The sequence below is a fragment of the Piliocolobus tephrosceles genome, chromosome 13 (assembly GCF_002776525.5).
Source record: "Piliocolobus tephrosceles isolate RC106 chromosome 13, ASM277652v3, whole genome shotgun sequence".
Taxonomy (NCBI): Eukaryota; Metazoa; Chordata; class Mammalia; order Primates; family Cercopithecidae; genus Piliocolobus; species Piliocolobus tephrosceles.
Genome location: NC_045446.1, coordinates 67,486,494 through 67,502,399, shown reverse-complemented (window position 1 = coordinate 67,502,399; position 15,906 = coordinate 67,486,494). Strand labels below are relative to the sequence as shown.

At 38.0% G+C, this 15,906-nt stretch overlaps 1 protein-coding gene across 8 annotated transcripts in view; it reads left to right on the top strand.

Annotated features, from left to right (window-relative positions):
• Window positions 1-15,906, top strand: part of PAK1 (p21 (RAC1) activated kinase 1) — a 149,101-nt gene that overhangs the window by 120,841 nt on the left and 12,354 nt on the right. For all 8 annotated transcript variants that reach the window (XM_023209336.2, XM_023209334.2, XM_023209335.2 and 5 more), the window contains 4 exons: window positions 1,720-1,783; window positions 6,097-6,145; window positions 11,447-11,559; window positions 14,595-14,712. In XM_023209336.2, coding sequence (XP_023065104.1) covers window positions 1,720-1,783; window positions 6,097-6,145; window positions 11,447-11,559; window positions 14,595-14,712 — 344 coding nt within the window. The remainder of the gene's footprint in view (window positions 1-1,719; window positions 1,784-6,096; window positions 6,146-11,446; window positions 11,560-14,594; window positions 14,713-15,906) is intronic.

The window sequence follows — 15,906 nt, the reverse complement described above, 5'->3', positions numbered from 1 at the left end:
GGGCGCTGTGATTGATTATTGATGTTTTGCCATTGACCTAGGAGAAGACAGATCTGCCATCTTGGTTGTAGGAAAAGAGGGAAGGGAAGTTAACGTTTTATGTATCAAATGACAAGCAAAATATTTTCTTGATTTTTTAAAAATTTAATTCTCTTATTAACCCTGTGAAGAAAAGTGTTGTGATCCTAATTTTTGCTATTAAGATAATCTGAGGCTCAGGGAGGCTAAATATCCTGCCCAAAATCACACAGCTAAAAAGTGACAGGGCTGAGGTTAGAACACAGTTTTTGTTCCTGTAAGTAGAGCATACTGCCTCTTGCTGTCAAGTGGAAACTTCCATTTTACTTTCTTTAGCTGCCAGAAATGGGGGTATGTTAGGGTAGCTTATTTCTGTGTTTCAGTAAACTGCAGGAGAATTCATATTAGAAGGAAGAACTAGGTTGATCTGTGGGCTTGGAAGAATCATTTGACAAGGGCTTTAATTTATTCACTGTGTCTACTTACTTCTAAAAAGGATTCAATGTGACCGATTTGGCGATGTCTGCAAACTGGCATTGCTTTCTGGTTCTCTAGTTCTTCCTGATTAATTCCTATATGACTTTAAAACAAAATTTCACTGTTTTAAAAATTGCCCTTTTCTGGATCCCTCATAAAATGACAAAGTAAGAAAAGCCACTTACCTAGTCATCTGTTTACTCCTATATGTGGTCTTGTTCTCTAAACCAGAGTTTTGTTTTGTTTTGTTTTTTTAACAATAACATTTAGAATTATGATTCAGAATTAAGACTTGGCCTGGGAGTTAGGACACTTGAATTGAAGCTTCTGCTCAGCCACTGACTTGTCTTAGGCAATTTTCTACTGTTCTCTAAACCTCATTTTTCTCATTTTTAAAATAGGGATGTTAATACTTGTCTCATTTGCAAATCTAATGAGGTAATATATGTGAAAAGTACCAATTCCTAGTAATTGGGTATTAATGGAGAGTACAGTGGACCGGGAGACTAAAAATGAAACTCCTAATCTTAGCTCTGACACCAGTTTGCTGTGTGACCTTGGGGAAGTATCTTCTTTCCTTCTGTGGGCCTCAATTTCTCCATCTCTAAAATACAAGTTGTAAAACCCAATGGAAAACCTCTATGTCGTTGAGCTTGAAATATTCTTTGTTGTAAACGTCTTCTCTACTTTATCTCTCTGGCTTTTACTTAAAGTAGAAATCAGTCCATATGTTACCTTTCTGAAGCTTTTCCAGTCTTTTTTTTTTTTTTTTTTTTTTTTGGTGCCTCTTTCTGTACCCCTTTGGTATTTATCATAGCAATTATGTTTTCATGGAACTTTATGCTTACTTATCTGTCTCCTCCATGAAATTGACCTTCTAGAGAGCAGGAACTGCCTTGACTGTGTCATATCTCTTCATTCCTAACACAACATATGGCTTGGTGCGTATTAAATGAGTAAATATTTACTGATTGTATTAATTAAAATATGAATGACTTTTAGAAGTTTAGAAATGGAATAGCTTGCTGTGAATCAAAGCAGTCAAGGTGATGAAACTTTTGGTTGAGACTTATGGGGGAAAAACTGAGGGCCTCTTTAGCATGCTTTTTGGCTATTGGAGGTAGTTCTTTAACCCATGCCAACCCCAGGGTTTGGGGAAATGTGGGACCTTTTTTGTATCTTGATTTGGGAAAAAATGATTCATGGTCTCTGTTTCTTTCAAAGGAAGCATAGTGAGTGTGGGCGATCCTAAGAAGAAATATACACGGTTTGAGAAGATTGGACAAGGGTTAGTAGGGGCATTTTCTTTCCCTGGAGAAGTGACTTTAAAGTGTGTGTGCTGGCATATATGATTTTGCTTTTGTTTTGCCTCTCATAAACCTTGTTCTTCTTTCTCCACTTCACCCCTCACCCATCTGGAGTTGTTATGTTAGAATGACTTCAGATTTGGCAGAATTGCGCTTAATATGAGAGATGTGCCATTAGCTGACCATGTGGCTAAAAATACCCCTGCAGTGACAGTGAGAGAATGACTTTTTTTCTTAGCACAAAACCAGCTTCCCAAATTATAACTCTGCTTTTCTGGATGAACCCTGTTTGTCCTAGTACTGAGCTCCAACAGCACTAATATAAAATGGAAGACCCAGAAATACAAACCCTGCTACTAGTGTGATAGGACCTATTTTTCTAGGTAGATGCCAGAATTTATCCATCTGGCATTCATCCTTCTCTGTATCTTGTATGCTGCCCTCAGTGTAATGAATTCAGAAAATCTTAACTGAGTTCCTATTGTGTGCTAGGCACTATGAATTCAGAGACAGTCTGTGCTTTCAAGGACCTCAAGTCAACAGAAAAAGATAGGCAAACAATTGTATAGTCATATGTCGCTTAACAAAGGGGATATGTTCTGAGACGTTCATCCTTAGGCAATTTTGTCATGTGAGCATCATAGAGTGAACACAAAACTAAAGAGTATAGCCTACTACACACCTAGGCTATATGATGTAGCCTCTTGCTCCTAGGCTACAAGCCTGTACAGCATGTTACTGTACTGAATACTGTAGGCAGTTGTAATACAATGGTAGTTGTATATCTAAACATAGAAAAGGTATGGTAAAAATACAGCATAAAAGATTTAAAAAAAAAAAAAAAAGGTGTATTTGTATAGGGCACTTACCATGGATGGAGCTTGTAGGACTGGAAGCTGCTCTGGGTGAGTCAGTGAGTGGTGAGTGAATGTGGAGACCTAGGACATTACTGTGTACACTACTGTAGACTTTATAAACCCTGTACACTTAGACTGTGCATTACATTTATTAAAAAACAAAGTAATTGTGCTATGACGTTGTAACTGCTACAGTGTTACTGGGTGATAGGAATTTTTCAGCTCCATCATAATCTTATGGGACCACCATCATGTGTGGTCCATTGTTGACTGAAACGTCGTTATGTGACACATGACTGTCCTGTGTTTTTAAAGTGTTTGGCTGTTATTTTGAGTGAAAGAAGCCAGATATGAAAAAGCAGATACTGTCTCATTTGATTTATATGAAATTCAAGAATAGGCCAAGAATAGGCACAAGTAATATATGATAATAGAAGTCAGAATAGTGGTTATTTCTGGGAGGAGGATGTAGAGTGGGATTAGGCATGAAGGAATCTTTGGGGGTAATGACTGTAGTGTCTTTTGAAAGCATTTGGCCATTTTTTTGAGTGAAAGAAGCCAGATATAAAAGAGCAGATACTATGCCATTCTATTTATATGAAATTCAAGAACAAGCAAACTAATGTATGATAATAGAAGTCAGAACAGTGTAGTTATTTCTGGGAGGAGGATGTTGAGTAGGCATAGTCATGAGGGAATCTTTGGGGGTGATCTTGATAGTGAACACATAGGTGTGTAGATATATAAAAATCAAGTTGTACACTTAAGATTTGTGCAAATTAAGTTATACCTCTCTATAAAAAATAAAAATAATGAGATTTCTAAAGACCCACCAAAAGAGATAAAAAGAAACTGAAAAATAAAAATGTCTGGCTCTCAGTGTTAGTGGAATGAAAGCTTTGTTGCTAATGATGTCATTGAAATTTTCTTTTTTTTTTTTATTATATACCCAAGATTTTCTGAAAATAAGATAAAAGATTGCATAATATAGGGAGGTTATGTTTATACAGCATTCTACAGTTCACATCTGTTATTTGCATTTATTGTTTAATCCTCAAAACAACTCTGGGCTTGAGTGGATCTCATTTTTTTTCTGGTTGCATTGTTTTTCAGAGTAGACATGCTTTTGTGAGTCTGAACTGGTGTAAGGTATTTAACACCTTGAGAAAGAAATTATTTTGCTTACCTCAGAGTAATGTGGGATGGTATTTCCTTTAGGTAGTGAAATTGAGATATTAAGAATATAGCAGAAATGTACATGGACAAGCATAGGCAGGTCAGGTTTCTTCTCTGGACTGGAGTTTCTTCCTGTAAATTTAAGGAAGACAGATTGTAAATTGAGGGCCTTTTACAAAACTCCAGAACTTTTGTGACTTTTGTTTTGTTTTGTTTTTTAGTTACTGATGTACGAGACCTATAAATAGGCAACATCTGCACGATGTTCTTTTCTTGCTTACTTGACAGGTCTGTTAGTGCTAAAGGAAGAATGAAATATTTATTAAGCACCTATGCTGATGTTTCCACACTGCATAATTTTAAAAATATAAATGCCACACCAATATGATGAATTGGTAATACTATAATTTTTGCTTGCTTTTATTTCTCCTTAAAGACCTGAAGATTATTATTCCTTTGGACTTGGAATTCATAGTCTAATTATATGTCTATTCAAGTTAGAAATAGGTATTAACCAGTGGGCCTGAGTAGCTTTCTAGAACTTTGTAATCATGGAGACAGTCCCTAAATGTCCAGTGCCCTGAGGCTTGGGCATGTTTGCCCTTTAAGAATAGCACATCTAGTAGGATCAGGAAAGGATGGGGTTAGGAAGACAGATACCAGCTTTATAACAGAAGATAGCTAGGGGCAGGATAATCAGGCAGCGAAGAAATAACTGCCTATGCAAGTCATCCAATCCTTATTTGATAGCCAATATGTTATAATCACAGTTTCCAGGAATGTAGCTAGGGTCCCAACTAGAGAGTGATGGTTAGGGAGGCTGGTGACCATAGTTTCTAGCTGCAAGGCATGCTTACACATGACATTTCCCCCTGGATTGACCTGACTTCTCCAAGAATTATAATATCAGGGCTTGCCTAGGAAGCAGTCTTGTAATAGAGCAGAATTTTAATTTTCTTCAAATTGCATCTTATGTACCCAACATATGGCATGTATAGGTACAAATACGTTTTACAAATTACTTACCTATAAATACACAGGGTTTATGGTTCCAAGCATAAAATGAGGGTTTTAGTTATTTTGAATGGATTTAGTTATTTTGAATGAATTATTACTTTACTAGCATTATTTCTGCATTTCTTTCACCCTTCTCTGTCTGTATATATGAATGTGTGTATAATTACATACATATGTGTACACATGTGTCTAGTGGGGTCATTCTTACCTTAGGGGTGGGGCAGAGGTACCCTCAGATCTTCTGGGAACATATATGTTTGAAAGAGTATATTTCATATCATTTTGTGTTTGAAAAATGAAAACTAAAAACCACTTTTATAAAACAAACTACAGAAAACAAAATTTGCATATCCTATTGATGGAATAAATGATTGAAAACCATTTTTTTATTTTAAAGGATCAAAGTGTATCCTATAATATTAGAGCAGGAAGGGAACTTTGAGATTAGATTATTCAGTGTGGTTCTTCAAGTTTTTATAGTTTTTTACTATTTATAGTTTTTTAATGGAAATTTTCACTAAAGATAGCATATATAAGTATACAACTCAATGAATTTTCAAAAAGTGAACACGCCCATGTAACCAGTACCCAGATTAAGAAAAAGAATATTACTGACACCCCAAAAGTTCATAATGCTTTTTGATAAATATATAAGACATTCTGGCTCACCCTCCAAATACATTCTGAAATTCTCCCCAGGACCCCTTTCTCCTCACCTCTCACCCGCTAGTTGAAAATCATAGATCTAATCTTATCCCTTTTATAGATGAAGAGTTTGAAGCCAGAAGAAATTAGAGCCACTTGCCAAGGGTGATGGAGGCGAAGAGAGAAGCAAGCAGGAACAGGAAATTAATATATATTGAACATCCGTTATATGTTATGCAATTGACTAAGTACTTCACATGAACTAATCAATTTAAATTATCTTATATTCTCTTATGTCCACTTTACAAATGAGGAAAGTGAAGCTCAGAGAAGTTAAATAACTTTCTTAAGATCCTACCTAGTAGGTACTAGGTAGAAGTAGCAGGTTGGAATTCAGGTCTCTTGGCCACTAGAGCCTACATTCTCTTTACTACCACTTAATGTCTTCTTAAGTATGAGAATGGATGATAAAGGGAGAGGATTATTTTTACTGCTGTTGTTTTTGACACTCACAGATTGTGTGTAGAACTGCATTTGACAAATATCACTTCATTGAACACTATTTTTTTTCCCTCTTTCTCCGCCACCTTACTGTTCAGTGCGTCAGGCACCGTGTACACTGCAATGGATGTGGCCACAGGACAGGAGGTGAGTATCCACCACCCACTGTTGCCCTTTAGTTCTGTTTCTTTTAGTTTGGGATTAATTTTTAGCCCTTGTTAGGTCAATAGGAACATTTCTAATTTCTTTTTTTTTTTTTTTTTTAATTGAGATGAGGTTGACTCACTCTGTCATCCAGGCTGGAGTGCAGTGGCGTGATCTCTGCTCACTGCAACCTCCGCCTCCTGGGTTCAAGCAATTCTCCAGCCTCAGTCTCCTGAGTAGCTGGGATTACAGGCACCTGCCACCATGCCTGGCTAATTTTTGTATTTTTTAGTAGAGATGGGGTTTCACCATGTTGGCCAGGCTGCTCTCAAATTCCTGACCTCAGGTGATCTTCCTGCCTCGGTCTCCCAAAGTGCTGGGATTACAGGCGTGAGCCACTGCGCCCAGCTGGAACATTTCTAGTTTCTTACTGTAGCATACAAGAGCCAAATAGCAGGCTAACATGATGAAACCTAAGGTTTGGACTAAGGTGAAATAGTTAGATGGAGGGAAGTGGATGGATTTGAGAGATACTTAGCAGGTAGGTTCGACAGAATTAGATGACTGACTGAATGTGAACATTGTTTACAAGTGGGTGATATTATTCAAGGAGAAAGGAAAAAGAAATTGGATACTGCCTGATTGCCAAGTGGATAGTTGCTTATACAGGTCTGGGGCTTGGGGGAGAAATCTGATCTACAGGAGATTTAAACCATGTCTCTTGACTCCTAATCTACTGGTGCTACCTTTACTTTCCACTGAACAGTGAAATCCTCATTTATTTGGAGGCAGCTTTTTGTCCCTCTCATTTCATTAAGCCATGATAACTATAGCTAAAGCCTGCTGACCCAAGGTCTTATATTCAGTAGAAGGAAGTTAAGAAGGGAATATAGAGTACTTGAGGTTTCCTTGCATTCTAATATGCGGTTGCAGAGTAGGAGTGTCAGCCAGTGAACTGGATGGCAGCTGCCCCAGAGAAGTTCTTTCTTCAGAGAGTACCGGGACACAGCAATTGAGAGAGGCACCTCCTCTTCCAGTGAAAATAGAGTTGGGGTTCTGTAAGGGAGGCTGCTAGACACGTGCTTCTATATTTTTGGTGGTTGAAACCACGTGGCATCCTGGAGAAGTCATGGTTAATAGTGGTAGCATATATCTCACTAGGCTCTCGTGAGTTTTTACAAGTGTTAAAGCCAAATATTAAGGCTCCACCTAGGGTAAGCCAAGTTTTAAAAATCACTATTATGGCTAAAGATTTATTCATTGTTCTTTGACGTGAGAATCCAAAGAACTAGATGCTTATAAGCCTTTAGCTACTTATATAACCTTGGGCAAGTCATCTGACCTCTCTGAGCCTGAATTTTATATATTTATAAAATGTGCATGATAAAATGTCCACAAAAGTGTTGAAAGAATTCAGTACAGCAATACATGTGAAAATGCATTATAAACTTTATGAACTACATATTCATATTTATTCATTTTTACTCATATGCATATGTATGTACTCCACAAAGCATTTGCTTTATGCCACACCTTATGCTAAGAATTCTGTGAAAGTTCACAGACATTAAAATCATGTGTAAATGTAAGAGACCGTAATTTCCTTTGTGTACATATAAAAGCCTTGTAATATTGATAGAAATCTGCCTTAAAGTAAAAATAATGGTGAGGAAAGAAGGATAGTATTATCATGACATTTTAATGATGGTGAATATGATGCAGAGATTAAAATAAAGAAGGTTATACCAATCCTGAAAAGAACTCTATGAGGTAGGTAATATTATTTTTTCTTTACTGCTGAGGAATTTGAGGCTCAGGGTGTATAATAACTTTTTTGCAAAGTTGTACCGTCAGCGATTAGCAGGGGCTGGTTTAGAATCTTTGACGCCTAATCCTGTGTGTTTTGGGCCGCAAGAGCACAACAGAGCTGAGGTTAGATACTAGAGTCCCTTGTCATGTTTCTGGCCTCTCAGGCCTCACAGTCCTTGATGGGAGGCAGGTAGGTGATGATGGTGGTTCCTGAAAGGCCTGGAGGCTGGCTGTGTGAGAAGCTGGCCAGAGGAAAGAGAAATTTAAATATCATTGTATGCCTGCCTTGTGGTTACAAAACTATGAATGGAAGGGAGTCCATCAGGGTGGCTAATGCAGTGTGGTCAGGAAGGCTTCATTTCCTGCCCCAGGGAGAATAAATCTTTAGTGGAGTCAGCAGGATGCTCTCGGTCTTTGTGAGTGCATGCTTATTGGGGGTTATCCAGCTGAGAAGGGCAGACCTATTGTCTCACATATAGGAAGAATGTTAGTACTGGGAAGTCTTCCAGTTACAGATAAACAATTATTTTTCAAGTGTGTTTTTAGAGAGAATGTGTATAATAGAAAGAAAAGACTGGAAGAGCCTTTGGAGTCACATAGACCTGTGGGTATTGATTATGACCTTAGGATTTTCATATCAGTCTTCGCCTCAATTTTCTTACCTGAAAATGCAGATCATGATTCTTACTTTGCAGGGCTGTTAGGTTTTACTGTGATAATATAAATAGGGCATCTAGCACAGAGCCTGGCACACAGTTGGTATTTGATAAACAGTAGTGGTGGGAGAGTGGTTGCTGTGCCAAGTACTTATTAAATGCTATTATTACTATGATTACCATTTTCATTATTGTCTAACTTTATTGCTTATTTACTTATATGTGAGTAATGCATTTGCCATTGTCTCACTTGGTATTCAAAACAATCCTGAGAAGAGGGGAATCAAGGTTGAGATTATCTTCAATGTATTGATGAAGAGACTAAGGCTCAGAGAGCTTGTGATTGGTCAAGGTCAGTAAGTGACAGGTCCTGAGCTTAAGTTCTCAGAGTTCAAGTCTAGTTCTTTTTCTGTTATAGGAATGCTATATCCTAGCCTATATAGGTGGGGTCTGATAGATGAAGGACACAGCCTAGCCCATAGTTAGTAGCTATTGAAAAGGGCTCCCGGCTAGGCACAATGGCTCACGCCTGTAATCCCGGCACTTTGGGAGGCCAAGGCGGGCAGATTATGAGGTCAGGAGTTCGAGACCAGCCTGGCCAACATGGTGAAACCCTGTTTCTACTAAAAATACCAAAATTAGCCAGGCGTGATGGCGGATCCCTGTAATCCCAGCTACATGGGAGGCTGAGGCAGGAGAATCGCTTGAACCCGGGAGGCGGAGGTTGCTGTTAGCAGAGATTGCCTTTGCACTCCAGCCTAGGCAACAGAGCAAGACTCTGTCTCAAAAGGAAAAGAAAAAAGAAAAGGACTCCCATGTCCTGCCCCAGCCTCCATGTTAGCTTCTTTATACGTCTCCTTCCTTGCTGCTGCCAGCAGTGACCACTGTGAGGTTCATAAGCAGTGTCCCATCCTCCAAGATGGCATGAGTAACTCAAAAGACATTCTTCTGGCTCCAGTCCTTAATGTGTGTTATAAGGGCTAACTATACTTAATATCTTTAGATCAACATGTTGCTTTTCAAACGTTAGGAAAAACTAATGCTCAGCTGTTATAGACAGCTGCCACTAGACCAGAAGCCTGACCTAACAGGAAACTCCACTCCAAAGCAATTTTTCCTTACTTGAGGTAGGGAATGGAGGTGGTCAGATTTTTTTACGGAATTACTTCTATTCTTAATGATTAACTTGGTCTCTGCAAAAGACTGTCCATTCTTGACTTGAAGAAATAATAGAGTCAGGGATTTGTCACATAAAAGTTTGAATCATTCCTTCTTTATACTTCTTGCTGCTTCTGGAAAGACAACTTCGTTCTATTAGGTGTTCGTGTTCTTGTCCACTAAGCAGGAAAAAGGCAAAATATCTCTAGAGAATGAACACTTAGAAAATAATTGAAAGTATACTCCTATGGTATAGAGGAGCCCATTGCCATTTTTTTGTTGTTTTTATTTAAAAACAAAGTACTTACCAACCTATTGACTTCTCTCTTGCCCTCTTCCTTTCTACAGACATTTCTTGAGCACCAACTCTATGTGTGTAAAGGCTTGTGTTTGGCATTGGGGTTCTGGGCTTTCAGTCAAGCCCTCAAACTTCTTGATACACTACCCCTAACTAATCATTATACATGATAGCAAGTTGTAAGTTCCATAAAAGAGGGATAAATATGATCTTATAGGGCTTTAAAGAAGGGAAAAGGCATATTGGGTTTGGAGAATGAAGTTTTCTTTGGCCTGATACAAAGCGTAAGTAGCTTTTGAATGTATGGAAATGATACCGGCTGTTCCAGATGAAGAGAAGATTGTGAACAAAGGAAGGGGAACTAGATACCAGGGAGAACATGGAGTGTTCTCCATGAACACTCCTCTGTGAAGAAATAGAGTTGGAAGTAAAGTAGGGGCCAGATCATGAGAACTTTGAATATTGTACTGAGAAACATTTCTAGGCAACCAGGAGCCATGTAAGTTTTTGAACAAGGTTATCAAATGTGTACTCTGGGGGAAAATTAATCTGGCTACATGTACAGGATAACTTGGCATCCCTTTTGAGGATTCTAATCCTGATTTTGCTGTTGAATGGCTATGTATGCAAGTCACATCCTCTCTGAAACACAGTTTCCCCATCTGTTGAATCATTAGTAATATTTAGCACACAAGGTGTCTTTGAAGATTAAATGAAATAACAAATTTGAGAACACCTTATAATAGTACCTTACATACAGAAGGAATTGATACCATGTACCTTAGAAACTAAAGTATACCTTATATTCATGTTGTCTGGAAATTTGTTTTTATTTCTGTAGATAGAGCTCTCATCCTCCTTTTCTATTCTTTCTTGACCTGGTCAACTCTGATTTATCTTTCTACACCAGGTTCAGAAAGTCACTTCTCCCTTTATGAAGTCCCTATACTTGGCCAGATTGAAAGAGTTCTTGGCTTTTGCCATATTTTGTGTTTTGCTAGCATTTTGTATGAACCTCTGTTATAGCATCTCTTTTCTGTTGTGACTTTTTAAAAGTATTTTTCTACACCAAAGTTTGATTCTGAAACTTTGGTGTATATCACAGTGACCTGGAGGACTTATTACATCACATAGTTTCTGATTTAGTAGATTTGGGGTGAGACCCCAGGTTTTTATTTCCAACAAGCTCCCAGATGATGATAATGCTGGCTTGAGACCTCACTTTGAAGACCACTGGTCTACATAGACAAATTGTGAATTACTCGAGGGCTAAGACTATATCTTACTCATCTTTGTTTCCTGAGTACTTAAGGTCTGGTACTTAGTAGGTGCTCAATAAATGGGAATGACTATGGTTGCACATTGAATATACTCTGATTTCAGGTGGCCATTAAGCAGATGAATCTTCAGCAGCAGCCCAAGAAAGAGCTGATTATTAATGAGATCCTGGTCATGAGGGAAAACAAGAACCCAAACATTGTGAATTACTTGGACAGGTATGGAGTGGTGGGTCCCATCAGAGGGATAGGGCCTTTGGGACTGATTGGTGGACTGTCAGAGAAGAGGGCGGTGCCAGCACTCAGAACTGCCTCCATTTAAGAGTATTCTGTGATGCTGAGCTCTCTGTAGGTGACCCTGTGTAATGCTAGACACCTTTATTGCTGGGAAATCCTTCTGTATTAGGCTGAACTCTACCACCGTGTAGCTTGTAACAGTTGATCCTATTACTGTTTGTTTTGCCTAAGGGAAACCTACCAGCCCATCTACCTGAGTCAAACATCTAGGTCCTTAACTCATTTTATATCCCAAATCTTTCCTTATTCTGCTCATCCTCCTGAATAACTCCTTGTTTGTTTATGTTCTCTTAAAATGCAATGTGCAGAATTAGATGTTTCATTTGAGATCTGACCACTTCAGAGAGAGTGGGACTCTTTCTAAACTCAACACAGCTTAATGATTTCATTCTTGTTTTATCTTTTAGGGTGTGTGTTTTGACTCCTAGTAAGTTTGCAGTCAACTAAAATTTCTGATTTTTTTTTTTACATAGCTTGCATTAAACTGGAAATATAGAACTTTTTCACTATCTTCATTAAGTCCCATTTTTATTGTTTTAGCCCATCATTCCAGCTCATGAAAATTGTTTTTCAAAATAGTAAGAGTGGTTGTATATAATATTTGTATTGTGCTTTATTTTGTACTAAGCACTTTCATGAACAGTATCTCATTGTGAGGTAGGGTTTTTTATCCATATTTTACAGACGAGGAAACTGAGGTTTATAGATGTTAATAACTTGTCCAAGAGTAGTAAGCCATAAAACAGCAAAGCAGTGTTTTGAATTTGAATATTCCTAGCACCAATATCAATGCCCTTTCTATTATATCAGGTTCTTTTCTCCGATACCTGAACAACAAAAAAAGTTAAGCTTCTTGCCCAGGGTTCAGAGACATCATAGGTGGAGGTGAAATTGGACTATATCTTGGGCTGTAATTTCTTTACCTCTTATATTGCATGACCAGCTACTTCTTCCTGTTACTGGTAGATTTCATAAGGGTGCCTTCTTATTCTGCATCTAAAACACTAGTAAGCTTCAGTTTCCTTAAAGAGGAAAAGAGTTGAACTTTGACATTCCCAACACTGTAAAGAATAAAGTCTTTTTCTTTGAGATGGTTATGTCTCCTTAATGTGGGTCCTGACTGGCTCTGAAGAATCCTCTGAAAGTTAGTACCTTATCATCTCTTTCAGAACTTATTATACAGAGAATATAGCTCGTGCAAACTACTGAAGGCGACAGGGGTTTTAGATTTTGGCTCAGGATATGGAAAAATGAAAGCTGTCAGTAAGGGTATGGCCTGTCTCACAAAATGGTGAGTTACCCATCAGTGGATGCATCTAAATGATAAGACCATGTTATTGAAGGAATTTGTGTTCTGGGAGTAGGATTAAGAGACTTATAGATTTGTTTATTAATCATACCTTTACTGGTATTCCCAGAGGCTTTTACTCTGGAAACCAGAAGTAAATAATGCTATCTTTGCCCTCAAATAGTTCCTGGTCTGGTATAGAAAAAAGTACACTTTGTAAGATCATAGAAGAAGATCTTAACCTGAGCATTCAGTGAAGGTGTTGCAAATGAGGGTCTGTGGTTTTTGTGAGATGTCCCAGAGGGAACTCCATCACATATGGATGAACTCATGGGCAGAACCCTCATGATATAATCACCTTCCAAAGCCCCACCTCCTAATAACATTAGCGATTAGATTTTCAACATATAACTTGTGAGGGACACAAACATTCAGACCATAGCAGTTCAAATCTCCATAGTCTTCTCTCTCAAAAGACATTGTTGAAGAAACACTTAGTCTGTCATGTTTATTTGTCATGGACATTTAAAAATTATAAATCAGAACACAAAGTTTTATGGAAAGCAGTTGATTAGTAGTCAAAAAAATAGGATTCAAATCTTACCCTTTGCTTTAGTGCATTTGTTAAAATCTTCCAACAGTCTCCACATCTGTCCAGCAGTGTTCCCAATAACAGGATGAAGATAAGATGATACCACACAGTTCAAGCCAGTGCAAGAAATGTTTTTTTTCCAATCCAGCATCTTTGTCCAAGACTGGCAGAAGACTTTAGGGCTCTAGGCTCACCTTGTTTTTATTTGTCCAATTCTATAGTAAGGAAACATTGACCAGATAGGCTAAGTGACCTTTTTATTTATCATGTAATAGGGTTGAGTGATCCAACCCCTGAGTGAAGCTATCACTTCTAACTTGTGTGAGCCCACAGTCTCTCTGGGGATACCTTACTAAATGGTAGCCTTGGCTTATCAGATGGCTTTGGCTCTGTAAGCCCTTGCTAAATTCATTCCATTCTTGAATCACAGACACTCAAAGTAGAGGTCAATTGTCAGCATAATGACTATGTATACAACACTTTGCAGCTTTTAAGGGACTCATAAACATTATTTCATTTAATATTTATAGTTATCTTTTATTTCGTTCATTGATTTATTTAGTAAATATTGGCATTTGCTGTGCTGGACTCTGGGGATAGAGTCTTAAACAAGACCCAATACTTGGTCTCATAGATCTCAGATCTGGTAGGACTCTCTGGGAGGGTTAGTAGCTCTCTCTTCTTTGGGTAACAGGGACTCTAAATCCTATCATTGCAAAATGTTTGGATGCTTCTAGAGGTGTGGGAATCATGTCAGTCTTTCTAATTTTAGAATGTCTTCCTTTGTGTTGTGATGAAATGCAATTTTATTGTATCACTTTAAGCTAGTGATCTTAGTTCTGCCCTTTGGGGTTTCACAGAACATGTATGCTTGGTTTTCTCCAAGAGCATCCTTGAGAAATTCAGTTAGTGATTTTGTCCCCCAGATTCTGCTTTTCCCCAAAGTAAAGAACCTTTTACTTTACTTTGTGCTAAGGCGTAGTTTCACTCTGTTTATATGCTTAGCCTTTGAAACCCAGTGCCATGGCTCAGAATACTCTGATTGTTCCCTCTCACCCTTTATCTGTATTCCTGCAGTTACCTCGTGGGAGATGAGCTATGGGTTGTTATGGAATACTTGGCTGGAGGCTCCTTGACAGACGTGGTGACAGAAACATGCATGGATGAAGGCCAGATTGCAGCTGTGTGCCGTGAGGTAAGGCCAAGGGCCAAGCAGTCTTGGGTAGAAAGCTGCCTCCGTATTCCTGTCTCCTGAAAGTCTTGGGTAGAAAGCTGCCTCCGTATTCCTGTCCCTTCCCAGTGAGATCTCAGTCTGGGCTCTGTGGAATTGGTAGAAATTAGTGCTGACACTCCTATCATTCCTGTATTGTACCTGTGTTTGTCATTTCTATCACCATGATTTTTTTTTTCTTTAAAGATAACTTTATTCTACCCAATGTAGAAAAATTATAAAGTACTAGATAGTATATATTGTAAAAAGTCACTCGTAATTCCAGTCTTAAAGATAACCACTCTAAGCACATTATTATATATTCCTTTATCTCTTTTATCTGGGCATATATTTTAATCATTTTTATTCTGCTTTCTTGCTTTATTTATGTGCTATAAGGAAAATAAAGCAGAATAAGAAGGTAGTGATGGAGGAAGTTCTATTTTAGACAGGATAGTCAGGGAAGGTTTTGCTATGGATTTGAGTAAACATCTGAATGATATATAAAACAAGCCAGCAAAAATCTAGGGTAAAATACTTCCAGGAAAAAAAAAAAAAAAGCTCAAATAGATATTCCCTTTCTCCTCATTGCTATTAAATGTCTAGAATCGATAATATGCTGATGTAAGAAGAAAAAAAAGCCCTCCAGAAGGCCTGGACAGTGTCCTCAGGGAATAACCACATTTCATTTCCATTAGAGCAAGAAGATGAAGGGAATATTCAGAGACATTGAAGATATTGGGTGTTTTGCTGAAGATAGACTGGAACTTTCTGGTGGCCCAATAATGCAAAAGTAATTGCAGTTTTTGCCATTACTTAAAAAAAAAAAAAATGCCAAAAACCACAATTGCTTTTGCACCAAAATAATAGAAAAGTTAGGAGATTAGGGGAAGCATAGAAAATGAGATGAGGTTCAGAATTTTGTGGGGATGAGTATAATAGTGTGATTGGGGTTTGATGGTGCAAGATCTGAAGGCATACTGCTGAAATTATGTAGTTACATATTTAATCAGTGTTAAGAAAAATAAAATGTGAAATCAATACTGCCCTAGAAAATATGGTCCCCTTTGCAAACAACTTTGGGATCTAGAATATTCACAAGTAATTGGAATTAATTAATGGAATTAATACGAGGCTGGGATTCTTAGGGGTTCTGACTTTTTTTCCTTGTTCCACTAC